Raw genomic sequence first — 24,356 nt, 5'->3', positions numbered from 1 at the left:
AAGGTCCTTTATGTCTGGAAGTTTCTACATATGGAATTTTAAGTTCCCCAAATGATACAGACTAACGATCCAACTTTAGATTGTCGTACGAAAGAATCGCCGAAAGTATTATTATTTTCATGTTAATACGTAGCTTCTGTTGGTGTATATTGTAGGCTATACTTTGGAAGGTGCAATATTTCAAAAATATAAGCGAGGATGAAGCTCAGCACATACACGATGGTTGAATGGTAAGTACTTCGGAATGCGTTAGTGAAGTTTTTCAGTATGACCTAGGAGTTACAAGTGCCTTCTGCCTGTCCATGTCAGGACCATCCAGAGACATCTTCGAAGAACTTTTCCAAGTGTATTCTTCAATATCGGAAGAGGTAAAGCGATCGATAAAGTGAAGAAAATAAATTTTTGCATCTACAAGAACGTTTTAATAAATCATCGTGAAGGCAAAAATACGAATTTTATTATACCATACATTTATGCACAAATATATCAACTTTATTATTGTCTTAAATAAGTATACATATACATTAATTTATTCTTTTTATCAAGCATTGTATACTAATGATTGGCAAAAATCTTACAATGCACAAATATGACTTTCGTTTTACGTCTATTCAACGGAGTACCTGCACCGTTATTTTTAAATCGTCGCAACAAATACCAGTTTGTTGCAGTGTTGTATTTCTACCATTTTATTATTTATCCATTACCTGAATGGAATATTACATAAATGTTATCAATAGTACGTTTAAAACAAATACTGACGAACTGCTGAAAAGTATGTTAAACAATTACGAAGTGCAGTTACTTCGCATTTCGATAGGGACTTTATTATAATTTAATATTACATATTAACAAATCAAACAATAAAGAGCACGAATAAAACTGATCGATTGATTAGTTAAAGCTTACATATTTCGTTTAAAATCCAGTCAGATAAAATAGTGATAAAACTTTTCAGTATCACACACATATAGTATATAATAGTATTCCAATTTGCTGTTATTGACTAGATTCATTGCCAATAGTGATGGAAACCATTTAGGATACCTGAAATGGAAAACATTAAAAGAATTAGCCGGCTCTTATACCATTGAATAAAAACGAGTGAATAGACCATGTTGAGAGATAGACTTTTTCATGACAGCTATATAAATAAATCCTTCTCTTTCATTCACCCACATGTTTGTACCAAGTTAATTTTCGAATAAAATCGTCGAATCACAGTGCACAAATATTAGCGAAATTTATTTGCTCTCTACAGTCTGATCATTGGCCTGCTTGTTATCGGTAAATATTTTTTCACCTAAAAAATCTCGGCCAAGCGTAAAACTTTTGAAACAATTCCTTTTTATGGATTATTAAGAGAATTTCGAGTTTAATTACTTTTCTTGTGTTTTTCCAATAAAACGAAAGAAATAAAATCAATTCCTTAATTGGCATTGCAATACTTATGTAAAATGAATATATTTATGTTTCACAGTAATTGCTGCGTATTTTTTACGCGAACTTAAATAAATATTTAATTAAAAACCATTAAACCGAGGCTGTTACACAAGTGCAATCGATCTGAACGGGAAGTGGAACCACGTCGGATGGACCTCACGTGTCCATTTCGTGCTTCCTCATTGTGAGAGTTCTTTAAAGAGGAAAAATCCTTAAAACCTGTTACTCTTTGCACCAGTGGATCGTTAAAACACGGGCGTTTCAGGAATATTGGAATATTAAAGCTACCGTAAATTGAATTCTATAGCTGTACCCCCCCCCCCCCCACACACACACACACACACATATAACCAACGTAACAGTTATAAACAAGTTAGAAAGAATGAGTCGACTGGTTATGTGTTTTCGTGTTCTTCCGTTGGACCATGATCACGCTCCTGTCTATCCACTTTAATGCGTCGAGGAAGCAATTAAGGAAAAAGACTAGTCGATACCAGTTGTCATACGGTTTCATGGTAGCTCGAAGGACACGTCGATATTACGCAAAGTGGAGAGTGAAATGTTTGAAAATGATAATGAAAAATCAGAGTGACCAAGGGGATGATAGAGAGGTAAGCTCACCTTTTATCTGTCAACTTCATTGTCCTCGATGAGGACAGCAGTGTCGCCGGAAGTTGCTTTTGTGCAAAGCTCAAAGAATCCTAAGACAACACCGTTGGTCCATCCAAAGCCAGTTTGAATTTGGTATTCACCACCACCGCCAGCCTGGCCAGGTTCTATAGCCGAGTACTGCAATCAAAAGGTAATTACTCAGTAATCAGGTATAGCTGGCTCAAAGAGAGACTTCTTCGTGTTGCAATTAATCCATTCAGAGTCGTCACCGCGCGCGATTCCCTGTCGTCGTCTAGAGTTAATTTTCGTAGGCAAACCAGACTCGGAACACACAGTGTCTTGCGCGGCAATATAATTTCCTTACTCGATATTCCACTTGAAACTATCTGGAGACTCGAATAAACTCGACGATTCGCGAATGATCGGCTGGTCGTAATAACAGTATTCGTCACCGCGACACTTATATTTACGCGGAAAAAAAATAGAAGCCTTCGTCGCGCGATCTCTCCTGCTGATGCCTTTCCATTTCTCCAACGACTACGTTATTTTCTTTTGACACATCTGTAACGAACTTCTCGCCTCGTTTATAATACAAGAATCGAAGAATTCGCAATTTTCGATCAACGAATTAACAATCAAGATGAATCTTGAGAGTTTTTTTGACGCGCGAGAATTTAACCGTCGAGCTGTTGACGTTCGTTTCTTCGGATGACGTAAAGTTCATCGCGCCTCTTTATGGAAAGCAGCAGCTAACTCTTTAACGAAGTGCCATTTGAGATTTTTAATCTCGTCTGGAAGGAGTTATACGATTCTTGCTTGGCCATTTTTGAAAGTGGATCGGCCTTTGACGCGACAATTCCTCGTAATCGTAAAAATAGAAGGAATCACAGATCGAAACTCTAGAGTCTAGAGCATCGCTCGCAGCGTTTTCCCCCATGGCAGGATCGTTTATCCTGAGAAATTGCTTCTTAGATTTTTTTATTGCTTCCAGCAAAGCACAGTTTCCTTAAGCGCTTTTCCATTATTTCCGTATTATATGTATAACGGATATGGCGAATGAATTTTGAGCATTCGGAACTGGAATGGGCCAATAGCGTCCCAATTGATTTAATATGCCTGCTTTGTGATTTCTCCTATTACGACCGCCCCCACACACCCTCCGATATATTATCCAGTCGGACGTTGACCAGTGGCACGTATAACTCATTTTATAATATACTATATATATATCTGCCATCGACAGCGATCATTCTGAATTTTAAAGGGCGTCCAATCGTCGCCATTCACGACAGACCCCCTTTCCGATGCATTTTTCGATAAATTCATAGGATTTTTATTTTCATGGATTTTGTTACAAAGGCGATTCTCCTGGCTGAGAGACTGCAAGCAGTTTCAAGGGGAAAGATTATGCTGCTGTGTTCGCGCACCGATGTACAGAAGAATTGACTAACGTCTGAATAAAATCATTTGGTAGCCACCCTCCATCTTTTACGCGTTCTGAATTCGATACAATAACGGAAAGGAAATTCGATACTGCACAGAGATATACAGCTATATTCAGCGTTCGAGGTATCGATCGATCGCTCGATGTAAATCAGGCACAGCTAGAATATTCCCAGTATTCCTCCTCTTCTCACGTTTCTCAAGGTGACAAAGAATATCGTTACGTTGTCCCGTCAAGTGCTCCTGCCATTCTTCAAACGAACGAATATCAGCTGGGATCTCTATCAATTTACTTCCGAGCTCGTTACAGCTTCAATTTCCCTTCAGAATAATATAATGTCGCGCTTAAAATTGACGTTTCCTCACATTTGCTGCAATTAATAGCCCATTTGGTTCCGACCGAACAGTGCTGGAACGCCGCAGTCTCCAGCGTGCACTGAGAACTTTCAAAGGAAACTCGATTATTCTAATTGGCCAATAGAACGCAATTCCACGATTCTCGTCCTCCCACGATATTCCACCGTTCAAAAATGCCCTAGGAAATTCACCTTGGATTTATGAAGGGACATTTTTGGAGGCTCCTCCTCTGTCGTCAAAGGGATCATATAATCCCAACTGATGAGTTTTTTATTCGATAACACTGCGAAAGAGAAGCGGTAAGTGGAAGCAGACTGTGCGTGGGTGATATACTATATATACGCTACGGCTGAACGTAAGATTTCTCTTGTATCAGTCGAATACTATATATCACGTTCACTGTTATTCGAACAAGTCAGAACTCTGATATTTTTCAGAGTTCCAACTCTCAAGAATATATATATATATATATATATATATATATATATATATAGTTGAGCGTGTCACGTTGACGGATATTCCACGCCATTCAAAAATTAGTTAGACAATTAAACTTGGATTTATGAGAGGAAATTTTTGGAGACTTGGTTTGTCGCCCAAGAGAGTAATCCAAACTGACGAGTTTTTTATCCGATAACACTGTGAGAGCGAGAGGCAAGTTGCAGAGCGAACAAGAGAGAGAGAGAGAGAGAGAGAGAGAGAGAGAAGGGTGATGGTCGTTCGTGACTTGCTGGAAATGCATAGCTCAATGACAAATGACGTACCGTGATTTCTTCCTCCACCTTGCTACTTTGGCACACACTTCTCAACACGATAGATATATTTCTCCAGGAATTTTCGTGTTCCGCCACTTGCAGCCGCTCCAACTCGGAAAAAGAGCTAACGTCAAAGTCGAACGAGCATCATAAAGCATTTCTCGCAAGTATTAAAATTGATCTCTCGTTCATTCGATTGTCGCACCGATCCCGAGGCTCCGTTTATATTCCTCAAACACTTTACCTACGCTGATAATATTCGCAAACTCATTTTCCATTCAAAGAGACAATTCCTTCAGGGTAATTCTCATTTCCGGCCTTTGAAGTGGTAGAAAATCATTTTGATTGTACCATCCGAAATATCGCCATGGGAAATTTGACTCGTACGGTTATATTTATAAGCTCCTTTTTGAATCTCGAATGACTAATGCCTCTTGACTCTCTGCATGTATTTTTCTCTACATTTTTTTTTTTCTTTCGTTATCCATATCGCGCGCGAGAGATTCTCCGATAAACATCCGCACGTGTCCGCCCTATACGAGTGCTTCGAAGCGCCTCTGTAAGGGTCTGAGAATAGTAGAAAAATTTCCCCCCTGTCGGATGATAAGCTTTGTTCCGCTTTCTGCACTCCCCTTGACGTTGCACGCTTCGAGGAAATTCCGATTAAATCAACCGAGTTTGGTCAATGTAATGGACCCTTTACCTTTTCCCACTTTCGAATATCAAATTTATTCTTTTGGAAAAGAAAAAACTTTCACTCGGGTAAACGGTATGTTTTTAAACAGATAACTGTATTTCCCGTAGCATCGGAGTACGTCTAGAGAAGGCGCGTACAATAAAACTTAGTTTACTAGGTGCAGATCCCAATTGTTTTTATTTCATTTGCTTTTCCTTCTTCAAGAGAGAAGCGAATCACTCTGCCAAACTCGATAAATCCACTTTTGCTCTACTTATCATTCAACCCCGCAGAGATAGAGAGAGAATAATACTCTTATTTTATATTTTTCATATTCTCCATTCATATACCAATCCACGGTTTACCAGTTATTATTTTTGTAGCCTGGTTTACCTCCTTGCATAGAAGGCTGCAGCTCCCCTGCGAATACTCGTCTGGTTCTTTAATTTCTCCCATTTTAGATGCTGAAATCATCCGTACACGCATGTACCGCTGCTTCCACTTTTCCTCCAGCTAAAAGTTACGAAGTAACTCTACGCTCGAAAGAGTAGTCGTGCTTTGAAAAACCTTGACACGCACCAATATCCCAGCAGCTTTTACTGTGATATTGCACTTTTAAATTTGAATGAAACACGCCGAGCGTGCAACTGACTTTTTTCCAAGGCTAGTTTTAAAAAGCCAATATTATACCAGAGGAGAGTTAATATAAAAAAGGTTGTATAATTTCTCAATTAAACTTACCTTTTCGAACATCTTGTCGTACTCGACGTAACCTTTATAGTTGGCTTTTAGCCACCTGTCGCAAAGTTCCTCGCTGAATTGGATGGCTTGTTTATCAGCAGTTTGATGCAGACCAGCAACCACGAATGATTGAAGAGGTGGCCATGCGTTCGGGTAATCCCACTGCTCCCCAGTCTGAAGTAGGGACGCAGGAGTTCCACCTATCAAAGTACAACACAGTCAAATTACATGCTTGAATATCATTCCCTCTCTGCCTCTCCCCTACAAATTTCCTTACCATAGTAAGTATCGATTTTGTTGTTCTTCAAATAAGCCACAATTTTCCGGGCGTAATAGGGCGCCTTCGACTTATCATAACTCATGGTGTAGAGAGGAGCTACGTTTGATGGATAAAATGATTTGTGGCCTTGGTTCGTATTTATATCATAATCCAGCCAAGCTCCTTCCTCGTCATTCCATAAAACTTCATCGATCGCGATCTGATAATCCCGTGCGACTTTCTCGTAGGATTTTGATTTCTGATAACGTAAACAAGATAAAAGTCAAATGAAAACGAAGACGAAAAAAATATAGAAGAAAAGAAGAGTGCCCGAAGAGCGATGTATCTGATATTGGCTCAAATTTACAACTGTTTAAAAAGACATTCGAAAAAGTAATGCTGAGAAAACTGGGCAAGTTCCAAGGCACTTATTCATCACTTGAATATTGCACAGTTCCGGTTTACGACATTGAAGATTTTACGTGAGTAATTTTTAGGGGCTGCTAAGACTCTTTACGATTGTTCATTTGACAGATCGTAGCAAGTTTACCAGTTCCGAATAAACGTTACGAGCGTGGAGCTGCGCGTAGTGGAAAGAAAAGTACCCTCCGAGGAGCATTTCAATTCGGTACCCTTGAAATTTCTCCTCGAGGATTCTCAGCTCTGGCAAATCGTCCAACTGTAATAATATATAAGCGAAAATAACGAAGCCTGCGCCCTGCAGTCGTGGTATATATATATATCCGAGGTTTCGTGGCCATAAGAGCATTTACGGATTGGGAGGGGGATTAACGAGTGAAATAATAATGTCGTCCGTAAGCATCGTCACGTTCGGCGAATTTCGGTCAATTTATCAAACGATATAATTAACGCAACGACTTATGCAACTGCGGCAAATCCGGGGAAGCATCTTTCGCTCGATGAACGAAAGAGACACGAATTTCGCGCAGAGTCCTGGTATATACGTTATGCCAGCTAGACGCCCACGGCAGTCTTAAAATTCGATCTGCTCGAGTGTGTATATATATATATATATATATACATAAGGATGACGATCAGACTTCGCGTGGCTGATATATATTCGCGAATAAGATTTTTCTTATACCAGCTCAATGTTCGCTTCTTCTCAATACGATATTACGTGGAGCGTTACTCGGCCGGACAAGTCAGAGCTCTGATATTTTTCAGAGCTTCGACTCTGAAGGATGGCGCGACGTAAGTGTGTCACGTCGACGACATTTGAAAAATGAAAAAATCCAGTGGGGTCTACGGAGTAGGGTCAGTCATCCCGCATAAAACTATAAAAGCTCCGCGCGTGAACGTCCTTCCTCCTCCGAGACGATCCGTTTTTATGTATTAATTTATTGCGTATCGTATCATCGCACACGCGCGGAAAACGATTGCCTCGATAAACAATACGAGGGTCCTTATTACAAGAAGCGGCCTCTTCTCCAGATTTTTCAAGCTTTTTTCGCATATAATACCAAAGCGACGGAGTTTGAAGAGTATTATGCTAATGGGTCGCTGCAGAACTTACCTCGACATTTCCTAAGCGCGCGTGAAATAGTGACATTAATCTTGCATTTCTTTGCAGTATCGCGTTAAGTTCGACTGGAATGAAGGAGGACGTAGAGATGTTAAGTAGACTCATTTCGCCGTCACCGCTGACTTTATACCATCTGTGAGAGAAATCCCAGCCACTCTCTGCAGCGGCGATGATGTCGTTGTAAAAAGGTATGCGTTGTTCCTCGGGAAGTTTCTGCGACAACGTGTAGTCCTCTCTGAAAAGAAATGAAAACACGCCAACTCCCTTCAGTTTCATTAGCTCTGCCCCCTATCGACGATCGACTTAATACCGAATCATCCTTACTAGGGAGAATAAACCAAATCCTTGAAAAAAAAAACCTTTGATTTGATTGTTCTTGAAATGGCTACAGATATAGATATATATATATATAAGTTGAAGAGGAGGGTGGTGGGGAGATATTCAGAAATCCCTCGGGAACCGGAATGACTACCTTTTGTTTGATATCCATCAAGGTCGCAGTGCCTGATTGAGCTCAGTCAAAGTAAGTAGATATATATTCAACCTGATGTTTCCCTCGTATAATAAATTTGATCGAATCAGAATTTCGCTGTGCTGCTCGAATTTAAATTTCCGCTTTGTTCCGATAGAAGGCATTTCTCGTATTGATTCAACGTCAATTTTCGAGTTACCTATTATATTATTCAGCAATAATTTGAAGCAATGGAGGCTTACAGTTTTTGGGGTTTATCTCTGTATAGAGATTGTACAATTTCAAACAGAGGCGTGTCTTATTCGCGATTACACTCAAATAGTAAGTAGATCGAGTCGTTTATCACGCGCTTGAGACTTATTGATTAAATTTGCTTCCTTCTTGTAACTAGAAAACTTTACAGAATTCGTAACGAATCGCTTCGTCAATTTTTCACCCATCTTGTCACAGCTCCTTACCCTACTACCCTCTTGCTAGCCGAGGCTGATCGAAAACTCACATGAAAAAGAAAATGCTAACTAAGCACTTTGCTAATGAAATTTTTTCTCTCACTCGATTTAATTTCACGTGTATATATACGCATTCTTCCGTTTCAAAAAAGCTTCTATCGAAATAACGCCTTGTATGGTTATATGCGACTTTAATATAGCACTATATATATTATGAGAATGGAAATAAAACTAACTTACCGATAACTTTCGGGACGCGGTCCAGAGCTGTCTACGCTATATCGTGCCAGTGTATAAGTTTTGCAATTCTTTTCAACTCGCACGGTCTTATTGTTCTGCCAGAAACTGAATTCTTTGTCCAAAGTAGCAATGATGGATGACAAATATTTCTGGTCGTTCGTTGCCTCCAAATATTTATCAACCTAATAATAACATTCCTTCTTATTATCTTTAAAGATTCTCTGTGATAATTGTGCAATGAACGGTATTTTTATTGTAGCGTGGGGATGGTGGAAAAACGGAATGGGAAACGGGTAACGGCAGGAAGTAAGGGGTAATTCGGTGATCCTATATATATATTTACTAATAAACTTGGCTTTGGATGAATTTTCGTAAACGAGAAACGGTAGAGAGTAAGGCTGATGCTGCAGTGGATTCAACAGTTTTTGTACCGTCTGTCTTTTCTTGCTTGTCTCAGATTTTCTCATTTCGTCTATTGCATATTTAAACATGAAAAATTTTACATCGTGATGCGCCGAGTTTAGATTTATTTTATTTAAAATAAAATATCGGTGGGTATATATATATATAAATGTAAGCTTTGTATTTTTCCCCCAGTTCAATTTCTATTTGTACAACGACTTGAAGAAATAGCTTTTTCTCTTAACATAGCTGAGTTCTACCCAATTCCTTTACGATAGGAAATGTTGTTTATACGCGTATATGAATCTAGGTTTTTCATATCGTTAGATAACTAAACTGCAGAGAAGATTTTATATATTGTACACACGTGCACAACAGAAGACTCCCGTAAGAAATCTTGGTTGCCCAGAAACTTCCTTCTCAGAGAAGAAGGGCAAACTTCTGTAACGGGACTTATTCAGAGAATTTGTGAAGTTGCGCTGATTGCCTTGAAACGCGATTCTTCGCGATAAAGTTATTCGTAGCCAGCTGCATAAAGCAATAAGAAATTTATAATGCACAACAACTCTCATGACTAAAGAAACGCGTGGTCGTTGGTTCCTTTTAAATTCAATATTTTCTTCCTCGCTTTTCAATTGAGCTTAATTGCTTAAGTATGATTTTACGAGCTGCTTGCTAAAACGCTTAAACAGTAGCTTTTCATTATCTAATTATAGTAATTAGTTCATGTATCTACTAGGAAACTTTACTTGTTTATATATATATATTTAAGTATCGTAAATTTTATAGTATTCAAAAAGTTTAGCCATATCTTTTTTCTCGTAAATTCTTATTAGTCTGTTTACGCTCTCTAATTAAAGTATAGGGATTAGGTGACTTGAAACTTTCTTAAAAGTAGATAATAAAAAAAATTTACTTACCATAGGTATAAGCATGGGTGGTTGACTTCTCATAAGATAGTACACTCTTCCACCATTAGGAATAAATCCAAATCTGTCGACCATGCTTATGAAATTGTCGATCATGCCTTTGGCAGTCTGAGGCATGTTGCACAGCAACAAACCCTCGATTACCCAGTAACTGTCCCAATAGTAAAATTCTATTGAATTTTTAACGAGGAAAAAAAGAAAAATTAAATCAAGGATAAAAAGATGAATCGATGAAAATAGATTGCAATTACCTTTAAATCTACCGCCAGGTATTATAAATCCATTCTCCACATAGATAATGCTATGTCTCTGAGGATTTTCCTTAACCGATGGACGAATTTTCCTTGCCAAAGTCCTCCAAATGGCATTCAAGTCCTTTGCCCACTGACGAAAATTAACATCCTGAATATTTTTCAAAATTGGAGGATTTTCCTGCCAATCTGGCAAATCGTAACTTATCAACTCATCTTGTTGCGCAAAGTTCTCCGACACGTATTTGGCAATTTGCGTTCTATTCGGATTGTTATTCGTCTCTCGCATTAACGTCTGAAAACTATCGGAAAGAAAAATAATTGTTATACGAGTGTGTTTTTGTGTACAATTAATTAGTGGATGTTCAGCGATAATATTAAAGCGGTATTGTTTTGAGGGAGCGCGCTGCAGTACGAAACATGACTGTGAATTTAGCAGCTTGGAAAGCGGCACATTGCACACAGATTGAATTTGGTTCACGGATCGGCTTAGGAAATTCATGAGCGAAGTCGATCTCTGTGGGTGGTGGTAATTCGTAGCCCGTTGGAATAACGTACTTCCCAGATTGAGATAATACGTGTTACAGGCTGGTGAATAGCTTAAACCCAATAGCGACAGCCCCATAAGATTTACGATATGCATCTCTGCCACTCTTGCTCCTGTGATCCCGTGCGGCACTCGATCTCGAGCTACCTGATGCATTTTATTCGATAAACCTTGATTCCCATTGGATATATAGAATAGTGTATATATACGTGTATACACGATACTGAATTGCAACCCATTGAATGTTACAGCGAAACATGAAATAGCCAAGGCGTAAAAGCAATCGCGAGTTATAGCTACACCTTTGGAACACGAATACTATGGTCCAGCCTGATCCAGAAAAATCTAAAATACTGATCTTCAGTTTACTGGCTTTCGGACGTGTCCCTTTATCTCATGTTTATCGTCAATAAACGAAGCTTGAGTTTCAGCTGGCAAATGACGGACTGTAAAAAATGTTTGTAAAATAACAACAACAGTCGTAGGTTATAAAGCGGCTCGAGACTGTCGTTGTAAATTTACATTGCACTGTAAACGTACAACTTAATGGTTATTACTAGAGAATTGTTGAAAATTTACAATGGACTGTAAAGGAACAATTTAACAGTTATTGTTAAGTGTTGTAATTTAAAAAAAATTACAGAGTGCAGCTAACGTCGTGCACAGTCGAAGATTTATCATCGTGTCGAGTTCATGAATTTCATGGGATGCTCGAATTCAAGTGTAATTTTCAAGTAGATATATAACAAAAATAAAATTATTAATACAATACGATTCTCTCGTGCTGGCACATATATACGTCAGTCTGTCAAGATACGTATCAAGCTAAATGTATGAGTACAAAGTAAAGAAGAGCAAGCATAATCCTCGGTTAAATGAAACAAGTTGAGCGTGTAATTTTTGAAGGTGAAAATATCTCGTTAGGAAATTAGAAAGGAGAAGGGTTACTTACTTGGCAAGAGTGATTTCCGGATCGTTGTACTGATAAAGGTCGACGAAAGTTTTGCTATCGTTGAAGATTTCTGCTAGCTGAACTGTCTTAAGCAGGTCTCCTCTGCAGTAGATTGGACTAAAAAGTTAAAGAGTAGACAAAGATTATCTTGTGGAATCAAAAGGAGATTGGCTGAAATTTTGTAGACTGCTGAGAAACGAATTTCTCGTCACTAGATATAATCGTTTGTAATATAATTAATAATAGTCTTATTCATTTTAAATTGTTATAATTTAATGAGTTTAACCATAAATACTTTTCTAAATTTTGCGAATGGTTTGTAATTATTTAATAATTTTTTTCATTCGAACGATAAAGTATATATTTTATTGTGTAACTAAATATGATGCATCGAGTAGAAACAATCAATCATATTTTATATTTACTGAAATACCTTCGTACTTTCACTATAAAATTTTCTTGATTACAGTAATTATGTTAATTGCACTGAGAATTTAAATTTGGTAGAATATAGTATACACAGCTGCATATGATTATATATGACGAGTCAATCATTTGAAAATTGATGAAATCAGTTTATTCCGTAACAATAATCATGTTAGTATTTACAAAATGATTACTTATGTGTTATATAATTATTATATACATTGAATAATAATTGTGTAGTAATAAGCGATTGATAAGAATTTACTGGTCAGCTCTATAAAACTGATTGCTGATTGGATTTTAATAATGAAGTTTATTACCTTAATGAACACATTATTATGGATAAAAGTTTTTTTTATTGACCTTCCCACATTCGCCTCTTTTTTATAAGACGAATCGATAAACCGGATATGAAGTTTTTCTAATGTAGTTTGACTAATTTTTTTGCGAACACTCGCAATGAAGGTTTTTTCATTTTCTGGAGATAGCACTAAATTTATCAAAGTGAAAAACTTTTATCGATTTTCCATTTAGCATATTCAAGCTGTCGCGATACAATGTAGCCTTATTTAATCTTAACAGTTACCTTCGCTAAATTTACTTGATTTATTTATAGAATAAGGAATTGTAAGTTTTAAAGCTTCACCAACCGAAAGTATTTTCTCTCGTTTTCATTCCCAACGGAATTACGTCATGGAAAGTTATGGCGAGCAAAGTGAGCTTCCAGTGTTCCGACTGATTCTTAAATTTTATTTTCTTATCTCTGCCATGTCAGAAGTAAAATCACGAAAGCAGATAGTTCGCTCGGTCTCCTTTCGGGCCTTGATTTCACACTCCTCTCAGAATTTCTTCTGTATCTGTATCGCGCGCGCGATATCCTTTGCTGTTTTCAACGGTTTTATGTTCAAGCTGGCTTAAGATTACTATCATATCTCACATCCGTCCATTTGTATTCCGTTTAACGGATACCTTGCGCCTTCCAACCCTACTGTGTATAGTATAATATACTGTATAAACTGCTGAATGATCTGTCTGGCTTATCATGATTTCACAAGAACTCGGCAAACACGGGAGATCCGCGCGCGTTCGCACTGGGCAATCAGAGCCCGATTTCTGTCGGACTATAATAAATTTGCATTCCCAATGGAAAATAAGCTGCATAGTAATCGAATGTGGTGAACGTGGGCGCTGTGCATACAAGGTAATATTATCCCGGACGTTGAGGCTGTGATTATTATTACGGATACCACTGCCTTTATCGAAGATTATATACAAAGCGCCAAGGTTTATACTGTCAAAAGTACCAGGATATCTGTGCCATAAAAATCGTGAAGAGAATTTAAAATATTCTTGCCCTTCGCGTAAAATTCTGCCGGGTACGTAGTTTATGAATAAAAATCCGCGTTTTTAAGCACAAATGCAAATTAGCCCGGTCGAGAAGGAAAACTTGAGATTGCAGTTAAGATTACATCAAGATGATCTATAAAATAAGCGTGAAAGATACTTACGATAAATCTTTTCCTTCCCTCAGTTTTTCACAAAATTACTTCGAGATACTTACCGCCCTATCCCCGTTTCTTCCGCCTATATATATATATATGTGTGTGTAGTCTCCCAGAGCAGAATTTTTCTCACCGGCACTTTCTAATAAAAGTTGGAAACAAGCGCAATTTTTAAGAGATTTCAGGGTCTTTAGTTGGTTAATTAGTTCGAGTCGGCTTCCAGGTAAATCGCTATGGCGAACGTCGTAATTCGTGGTTACTGGAAATGTGCAAGGGTTTAGTACACGCTGGAGGATGAATTTCTTATGACTCGGTTAGAGTGCTGAATGCTAACGCCACTAAAAACCGAGGAATGGCTTGCTGAAAATGTTCATGGGAGCATTAAACTCCCCATCTGTGTCTGGTGGTTACATGCGGCACTATCGAGAAGTATTACTGTCGTCATAGCGAAAATTGTTTTGGGCACCTGTTCGTATAGAGACAGTTTTATCTTTAGAGCAGAGCTTAACCGTAAAGACGTCGCTTCATTATGCTACATGAGAAATCCGTTAGCTCCCGGTGATTCGGCCTCGCTATTCAAATGAGCCTGTCAACTTTTCCCCTCATAATTATGTTTACAGGAGTAGAGCTTGCTTGCTTGCTGGAATATCTACATGCTAAGCAAACGAAATTGTTCCACGATCTCGTGGAAGAACTATAAAATTGTTCGACCAGAGTTGATCCGCAAAGCGGATGTTCTACTTACAGCTTTTACTCAGTTTTCGAATATCGTATCGGAAAAGTTCCAGATTTGCTGTCTACTGCTTTTATAGCTTCGCAAGTACTTTGAATTTTTTTTGCACCAATAGCAACATATTTCATGATTATTTAGAGATGAGCTTTTGGTAGCTTATGAAGTTGTCGAGTAGTTAAGGTTTAAAATAGTGAAGTAACTTTTTAACACGATTAGGCAAATGGGTAAGTGTATATATATATATATATACCTATACTGCTTAATGAGTCTCAGCTGCGATTAAAGAATCTATAACCATATATTCTGAGAGGGTTGTGAATATATATGCATATACATAGGCAATGAAATGAGATTAAGCAATAAAGCATTGTTTCATGCCATCATAAATCTAGTTTAAATTTCCTTAATAGTTTGCCACCATTGGTGCATCAATCAAGGGTTTCATTCAGTTCTAAAGATATTGCATCGATAAAGCCTCGTAAAACAGGTTAATCCTAGTGAGGCATCAGTTATGGTCGATGAAGTTCCTACATTGTCAAGTCCATTATAGAACTATCATAAGCCCCAGGTTGTACGAAGACACACCTTTAAAACTCCCCCTACCGGGAAGAGAAACGATAATATCTCTATCACATTCTGCTATTGAGTCAGATTTCGATCACTGGAAATATTAATCACCGCGTTGGTCCGACGTTATCACTACTATTCACTACTTTTCACTATTTGCCTTTGTACCTACACATTTGTACGGTGCCTCGCGCCACACCCACGTACCAATATATAAAAGTGTCATTTTTACAAACGCAAAACTTTTATAGCGTCATAGACACGATTAGCTTCCACGAAAAATAGTTTGTTTTAGTGTTCCTGTCGAATGATGAATCACGAAAAGAGATATGCGAAAATATAATGAATCAGAAGGTTTCAGAGAAATCAGCTCGTTTGTTATCTATAAAGGGAACACTGCGAATCCAAAAGTTTTATTTTAACACAAATACACCAATAGTTGATCCCTTTGCTCGCATTTTAAGATTAGTCGTTTCCCTCATAAATCGTGTAATATAAGGGGCACCATTATTCTTCGAAAATTTTATTCATTTATCTGAATAAACTTTGCAGCGTTTTGTGGCAACAATTTTCTAGAGAAATATATATTGGAATAAAGCGATTTAAAGCTAATAATATTGCGTTAAAATGAAACTTTCGGGTTTACAATGAAACTATGGTGAGAAATGGACAATAAGCTCGGACATCAGGGATTTATCTGGTAAGAGTATTATGTACCTAGCAGCTAAACTGTCGAATATCAAAGACAAGGGAACAGTCGTGTCTTACCATGCCTTACCGTGTCGTAAAGGACAATGAACACTTTAATAAGACAGCAATGGTCTGCAATGCTCTGCAATGGTCGAACACAAAGCTCGGACACACTTCGAGGTCCTGAACGATATCGTAAAGCTTCCCTCCCTCCTTATTCGTACACTAAGATTCTTCCTCTCCATAGACTTATTTCCCTCCGAGTTTTCCACTCGAATTACCGATAATTTCACAGCTTCGATTAATTAATTATGTGCAAACATTCGTCTCGCACATAGATACAACTATTATTATTATTATCTTAAAACTCAATAAGGATGAATTGCTGACGATTCCCGCAAAACCCTCAGCTTTCTTTTCAATGCCATTAGAACCCTTGTTTACGACCGACCATTCCTGAGCGATTTTGTCAAACATCGATCGCACGATTGTAGATTCTGGTTGGAATAGTGAAATTCGGAGCCCATGCAATGCAAATCTACGCATAAATATCTTTCGTTGATCTGAACGATACTTCCTGCACTCGCAGTGAAATATACTACAATCTGAATTTCATGCAACGCATTTTGATAGATTTATAAAGTGCGAAGAGAATTTGATTAGTGCTTGGGCTGAAGTAATGCGACCTTTCATCCCTGGCATATCTCTGACTGCGAGTTTATTTGAGATTGAAGTATTCCGAGGTTTAACGGGTCAATTGAGGGGGCAAATCGTGGTCGGCTATCTCTTTGTTTTCTTTTTTTTCCTAGTTCATTTTCCATCTTCCCACTCGCACCAGTAAAAGTATACTCGACCTTCTTTGCGCATTGGAGGATGATGTTGAGATGTCTACAGTTCTTTTTTGTTAACTGGATGTATTCAATAAATCTTACTTTTTTTTCAACCCCGAATAGAACCCAATCCCTTTACCTCCAGAAATGTGTTATTCATCCGAGGCAACGCAAAAAATAAATTTATAATAATTTAATTCGATTTCGGAGCTTGTTAGATTGATTTTTTTTTGTATACAAAGTAAAAATTGGTAGCTCACTAATTTCTGGCAATACGTGTATATAATTGCAATGTGCTATTCTAATGATCACGGAATTAAACTGAGTTAGAGATACAAATTGAAGGTGCATACTTTCATCCGATGAGCGAGCAATCACAACCATTAGCGTTGTGCTAGTGAAACAGAAGGGCCCATTTCGAAATGCGAAATACCATACATTCCAAAGTAAATCTATTAATAGTTCTTGCTACACGTACACGTTTTCCATCAACTATAAAGTGGTCCGCAATGTCGAAATAATTGACAGTATTTACAAGTGCAACTATCAGTGACTCTCGCCTATGTAGACTCTATTATTGTACCAAGTAACTCTAAATAATTGGAACAATTTGTCATTACCATTTGAATATTTAACATTTAAACCGGATACTGAGAAGTTGAAATTATTATTATTGATTAGTTTACTGGAACGTAACAAACAAGTTGCTTTATAAGATAACTGCGAGAATGTGTTTTTTCTTGTCTTTTCTTTCTTGTAATTCGGCTTATCCAGGTAGGCAGCCGGTAGGTAAACATATATGCAAATTTTTGATAAATAATTGATAAATTAGAATACATGAGCGATTGGAGGTAAAGTAAATATAGGCCGCGTTAACGATATTTTTATCAACGACATGTGCAGTACATGTGCCATTATACAGATGTATAATAATTATATTGCATTGTGGCGTACATATATATACACAACAGTTTGATTTAATATTGGATGTTGCGATTAAATTTCAGATACCGAAAAGAAGAATGGCTCGAGAGTTGGCTGACACAAGTGGAACAATGTTCCGTTTGGCACAAAATTCCCTTATAAAAGAATGCCACCATTTATCATTTCATTTCTTTCAATGCTATTCCTTCTGTAATGTAACCAATTTTTCTAACGAGCCATGCAAAAACTAATTCGCAGATATAAATTTCTTATGAAAGTGATGAATTGAAAAATACACAGTAATATCTCTCTGTAACATTTTCAGCACATATTATTCCACACAATGATGCATCAACGAATGCATGTTATACTGGTTTTCATTTTCGCGATGGAAAACTACTCTCGCTCGCTTGATTGTACCGATAGAAAAATTAATTACTATTTACGAAATAAAAAACTCTTTCGGCATACACGTTTTATAATAAAACACCGTTATATAAAAGAGACGTTTTTTAAATAGAATTTTATCGTTTATAAAAGCAAAATGAAATTCATTGACTGAAAGGAGCGTGGTGTGAATCATCGCGTATATTGTTCTTAGAAAGAACGTGTATTACATCATTGAATTGTCGCTTCGTATATATGGTGCCGTCGTAAGATAACGAGAAGCCTGACAATTGCGCTTATTAATAATGTCTATTGGTACACGAGGATTGGTGGAAAGGTACAGAGTAATTTATAAAAATAAAAAATTAGGTCAAAGCACCGATTCCCGTTCTTTTCAAAAAAGCATTCTCTAACGTGTGCTCTGACCTACATTCTTTTGTGTTCTTTGTTATATTCCCATTATTTCATCTCTTCTTTATACGTGTCTAGTAGAGCCTTCTTCTTAAAGCGATGTGTTTCTTCCATGTATGCGTGCATGCACACCAACTTTTTATACATTCGCCAAAGCTTAATTGCCGATCTTGCAAACACGATGAAGCGGGTCGGCAAAGATTTATATCTCATGTAACTTTACCATCAGGGTTTAATTAATTATCAAATCCATCGATGTTCCTTGACTTATGGATTTGCTCGTGTTCGCTTTGCGAAATAGTCGTCAAGCTGATAAATTGACAGCAAACACTTCTGAGCCATTACGGGCTCAATTCTATTGCCCCGTGATTAGTGGCCGAAGCTTTAAAGCCTTCCTCTAAAACGGCTATTGAGCTTTGTCCAGAAACCCATTAGATAGACCAAATCGTGCCAAGTCTATTTCATACCCTCTATCAGTCAATTTATTCAGCTCGTTCTTCAAAGATTCCTTGCAAATTATCTTAATTTTCCATTATACGAAAGCATATGTGTCTGTGCTTTGTACCAGATCTCCCATATATAATCCATTTCGAGTGTATTATTCTTCAACGAGAGCGTACCAAGAGAATCTAGACTTTCTACTTATAAATATTACCACTATATCAAAACAGATTCGACTTTATCCAAGTACAAGAACGATCGAAAAAGTAGCTTTCATGAATGAATCAGAGATTTCTTCGAAGCAGCATATATGTATATAGTCCAATGGCTTATCTCCATAAAGTATTTCGACTCGAGTTGTCTCGAATAGCCAGTGGAAGTCTGCAGGGTTGAAAGCTTCACGAGTCAATCGCAGCTAAAGCAATCGGATTGCCGCCAATGCCAAAAGCTTTGTAAAAAATTGTTACATCTCGAAAGAGCAATAAAAGGTAAATATAGGATTTTTTAAAAATCCTTCTATTCCCGGATGAATATTTTATTAAACGAGCTTAAGAAGGCTGCAAAAACGTAAAAGATAAACAGTTTTGGCGGTGTTTTTGGGAATTTTTCTCCCTCGTTGAAAATTTAGTGGCCATCGACGAGGCAGCTTTCACCATCCTCGTAAAGCCTGTCTTTATGGAGACATTATACCCAGCGAGCGAATCGAGCTTGGCCCTCTGTCAACGCGGAAAACTTTTGACTGGCGTGGTAGCGAGTGCACGCGATCTTCCCTTCGTTGCTTATATTCCCGGATCCCTCCAACAAACTTCCAGCCAGCCAATAAACCCCGAAGCTTTTTAAAAGAGTGCCTCCTTTTAATTGAGCTACGTAATCAATTCTTCCACCATCACAGTTGATCATTCTTCTCGTTTCAACCAACCCCACAGCGTTTACCCATCATCTCAAACGTAATTCTTCATGCCAAGAATAATTGAGCGTTCCGCTCGAGCGGCTCCAGCTGCTCAACTTTGTGACCAAATATTTTCGTTATGCGAGATATCCTTTGACAAACTATACAGTGAGCTGCTTCCATAATACTTCCCGTAATTAATACAAGTGACAGTAATCGAGAAAATTAATTTGTTCGAGAAGCGAAAAGAAGAAGAAGAAGAAAGAGTTAAAACTCTTGCAATTAATTTATGGAGTAAAAGTGGAGAAACTTATTTAAGAGCGCTTCTTTACCCAGATCTATGTATTTTTATTGTTCTAGTTAAGTTATTATTGGAATAAAACGCGGTGTATCTCGAGTCTCGTGAACGATCGATCGAGAAAAATTTTGATGGATGAAAGATACTTTCAGCTCTCTAGCGCTCATAGACTCCCTGTGGAATATTTGATTATTTTTTCTATATATATATATATATATATATATATATATATATAAGAGACAAAAGAAGAATCTCACGTGAGGATTTTATCAAAGTTTGAGATAATCGATTTTGCCTATCTCGCCTCACTGAGCGTAGATAAATTCAATATAAGTGCAATCGTTCCGCTCGAAGGCTACGCTTGAGAAATGAATCATAGGCAGCAATTCGATTGGATAAAATTATAAGATTTCCAAGATTTACCGTATCTTAGAATTTCCGTCCGACAGTTGAAAAAGTATCGATAAAATTTTCGGTACGTTACGAAATTAGGTATCCGCCTCATTAGTAGAACACATTTGCCAAACGATCATCTTCTCACGTTTAACCAAAGAGTCATATAATTCATCGACTAATCAGTATCCCCAAATGATCATCCTTTTAACGAGAAAGAAAAACGAGCTGTCAAGGATGAAGCTCGGATATTCTTTTTCTACCAGGTTTTCCCCTCTCTTAAAAGACGAGTGGGCATTTTAGTTTTTCCAACCTGCTTCTTTCCCTTGCAAAAAAAAAACTGCTCATTCACGAGCACTCTATCGCGCTTTCGTTTTCCCATCATCATTTTTGCCGTGGCAAAAACTTTGCGCCATCCACTAAAAGTTTGATGACCCCAGCAGCGATTCTCAATGGAGCCACGGTGTATCGCGAGTACGGGCCTAACGTCCGAGAAACGCCTAAAAATCGTTAAGGCCGAGTACGAGTTCTTGCAGAGAGTATCTCGAAAGATCCGATATCCAACATGGCAGCAACCGTCTGACGACAAGTACGTATACCCAGATTCTGTCCGATCGTACTTGAAAACATAACTCTTGATGGCAGATGGTCGTAGCATATAGTCTAAAAGCTTTTAAAGACCGACAGTTCCAAGGACTGCTGCACTCTCTCGATGCCTGCGGATGTATTATTAACAATAGTGATTTACAATCAAGTATGCGGAATAATTGTTACATCATTAACTGCTGTATCATCGGGAATACCAATCGTATCTTTACATATATACCATACGTGCCTGATCACAAATGAATGATTACGTTTTACGTTGGTTTTATGGTACCGAAAACTGTGTGTGTGTGGTGTGTCCTATTACGGAATTATTTAAAGGGAATTAAACGCAAAGCGACTGTACAAATTTTTGTCAAATAAAGCCGAGTAGTAATATGGACATAATTGACATTTCCCTTTGATCCAAAGTGAGAGGTCAAAAACATTTGTCGTATGACTACGAACCAACGAGTGTTATCTTTCAAATCATCGACGTATACAAGCTTTGAAATATTCTGTGTAGCCTCAACGTCCTCGGCGATAAATGATAACACTATATATTGATAACGCACTATCGAATCGTGATAAAAGCAATAACGACGTATAGTGTTTCTATCTTATCCGAATTGTACCGCCTAACGTAATAATCCAATGATTATGTTTTCTCGGAAGAATGCGGAATTCTAGCGATGACTATATATATATATATATATATAATGCGATATAATAAGATGAAGAGAAGAAGAAAGAATAATGAAGAGGCGAGAGAGATCCCTCGCCATGTAACGAAAAGGTGAAGCCGGTTGGATCAGGTGTTACTTAGAGAAATCCCTCGTGGTGTTGAATTGAAGAAAATTGCAAACGCATGCGTTAAACAAGATGGACCGATAATCTATCGGGACCACAGAGGGATCGAAGAAAGCAGCAGTGAGAGAGTTTAGGGAGCGAGCAAAGCACAGCAGACGAGGAGAAAGAATTCCTCGACAATTGGCAAAGTGGCTTTATCGAAAGCGACTTACCGTTAGATGCGAAAGGAATACGAATGTTTTCGACCACTCCCCAATGATCAAAGGCTTTGCAGAGAGCTAAAACAGCCCTTACCTCTTTTACCCCTCGAAAAGCTGCTCGCTAAGTAACAAAGCTGTCGCGCTTCGGTTTGCCAAGCTTACGTTTCTTCCGCTTCTGGACCATATCCAAAATAGCATTTTTCGAATCTGCTTTTCCGACAAAAGCTTTCTTAAACGTTCGCCAAAACATTAAATCACGTGTTGCAAAAATTCTGCTCGATCCATCGTCCGATTTCAGGAAGCTATTAGATAATGACGGCGCTTATCTCAAGGTCCGCGGGAATATTTAGTGTCAGTGGAACATCATCGTTGATATCTGGTAGAGAATCTATCGATCGAACCAATTAAACTACTCGCCGAGAGAGTGGCGCAATATCAATAATAAATACAATAACAATTCACACAGCCTCCCAGATTCATAATTATAAAAGCTCGTTATCGTACTTTTAATCTTCGACGAGACAATTGCCAAACTATATATATTGTATATATGTATATATAATTATAATTATGCGAAATGGTGTACGTTGATGTAGGTAATTTCTGTCGAGCGTTGGTAAATAGAGTTTGAATCGAGGCAGTATCTATCATTATACAGTTATCGAAATTCAATTTTCCATTGATCCGAGTAATGTAAACACGGAATGTCGAAATTTCGATTAACCTGTCTAGTTGGAATCGAAGTATAAATAATACGACTCATTCATTTGGCCAGGCGGGGCTCTTCGAAATGCCATTGGCAATCTGCTCGCGGTTACATGGATTTGTCATTTGAGTGTAGGAGCGTGAAACGGCACGAGCACGTGCTTTCTGCAAATGGACAATATAATATATACATAGTGTAGGCCAAACACTGTCTTGTACATGGAAGCATATATTATAAACGACTATATATCGAAGCAACGGCGCAAACTGAACGGTCATTATCAGCACAATTAACTAAGCTATAATTAACTCGAGTGATATCGCGGAAGTGCAAAATCCTATCTGGAAAAGGTCAATAGTGCAGGAGGAGGAGGGGGGGGGGGGGGGGAAGGATGGGAATGAACCTAGAGAGTGAAAGCATTTTCTTGTCGGGTTTATTGTTGCTCGGAGCGACTGAGAGGAAGGAAGGAGGAGGAGAGGAGGAGTCTCGCGAAGAGAGGAAAAAGTATATAACGCATCTCAGCTCTATAAAGCGTACAATAATTAGGAAAGAGGACACTAACCTGAAGCAATTATCGGAGGAGCCAAGTTGTTCTGTAGCCTGGCGTTTGATGACGAAGGTTTGCGCGGCTATCACCAGAGTGGCCAGCGCCACGAAAACAGTTGCAGCTGCCATATGTGTACTAAAGTGCACGATGCGAAGTTCGCGATGGTCGATTGATGAAGTGACCGTGCAGCAGCGGTATAATCGTGTAGTGAGCAGCTCCCGGATAACTGGCAGTGGGAACGATTACACTTGGCTCTTGCGGCCTCTGACACTTGGCCACCGCTTTATGACAGGCTTTGCTCCAAAAGGACGCCGATCGCAAGCACGCCAATGCTAAGTCTCCCAGATAATATCTCGACAAAGTTATGCGCGCATCGTCGAATCCCGTCGTCGACGACGCTTCTAGCTCCCCCAGGACTCGACCATCAGTTATATTGCGTTCCAAACTGATAACGTGCAACGACCGGCCACACTGATTGGCTGCTGATTAGCCTCATGCCCGGTCCCATGCAAATTCCAAACCTTATCGTATTTAAGGACGTCAAGTGCCGAAACGCCTACACCGCTTATTTGTGCCGCGCCTGTCTCCACTCTATCTACTCACACTCCTATACCTATCTCTCCTTCCCTTATTCTTTAAATGAACTCTTTAAATGAACGCGTCGTTCGATAAGCGAAAAAATTATCGATGTACACGTAATTACTATATTACTTAACACCTTATCGTTTCTCCTAACTATACGCGCTATTGTTTTCTCTATAGTTCTTCGAAATCTGTCGTTCGGAACGAAAAATTACTTCGATATCCTTGCGATACGTTGATATACGAAGTTAACGGTAATTTTTATTAAGTTAATCAGTGGAAGATTGGAGTTGAAAACAATTTGTTCGTAATATATGTTAACAAATGTTGTTATGGAAACAATTTTCATTATCAATATTAA

The 24,356-nt window shown here is 38.2% G+C and overlaps 1 protein-coding gene across 1 annotated transcript; it reads right to left on the bottom strand.

Annotated features, from left to right (window-relative positions):
• Positions 1–470: 470 nt before the first annotated feature.
• LOC136774540 (trehalase-like) lies at positions 471–23,970 on the bottom strand. Its single transcript, XM_066728912.1, has 10 exons — positions 23,429–23,970; positions 12,075–12,191; positions 10,576–10,877; positions 10,316–10,494; positions 8,994–9,175; positions 7,824–8,067; positions 6,305–6,545; positions 6,028–6,227; positions 2,065–2,232; positions 471–1,047 (listed from the first exon to the last, which is right to left on the bottom strand). Exons 1-9 carry the CDS (start codon positions 23,539–23,541, stop codon positions 2,068–2,070), a joined length of 1,743 nt encoding a protein of 580 aa, XP_066585009.1. The 5' UTR covers positions 23,542–23,970; the 3' UTR covers positions 471–1,047; positions 2,065–2,067.
• Between the last annotated feature and the right edge of the window lie 386 nt (positions 23,971–24,356).

The sequence above is a fragment of the Prorops nasuta genome, unplaced genomic scaffold, assembly GCF_024137725.1.
Source record: "Prorops nasuta isolate Cenicafe-Biocafe unplaced genomic scaffold, Cenicafe_Pnas_1.2 PNAS00006, whole genome shotgun sequence".
In the NCBI taxonomy this organism is placed as follows: Eukaryota; Metazoa; Arthropoda; class Insecta; order Hymenoptera; family Bethylidae; genus Prorops; species Prorops nasuta.
This window is presented reverse-complemented; position numbering and strand designations above follow the sequence as displayed.

Bases quoted from the DNA above. Each gene is read 5' to 3' on its own strand.
- LOC136774540 (XM_066728912.1), bottom strand. From the start codon at position 23,541: ATGGCAGCTGCAACTGTTTTCGTGGCGCTGGCCACTCTGGTGATAGCC. The intron at 12,192-23,428 runs GTTAGTGTCCTC...TTAACTTTTTAG, and splicing joins TCCTCCGATAATTGCTTCAG to TCCAATCTACTGCAGAGGAG. The intron at 2,233-6,027 runs GTAAGTTTAATT...TTTTGATTGCAG, and splicing joins ACGACAAGATGTTCGAAAAG to TACTCGGCTATAGAACCTGG.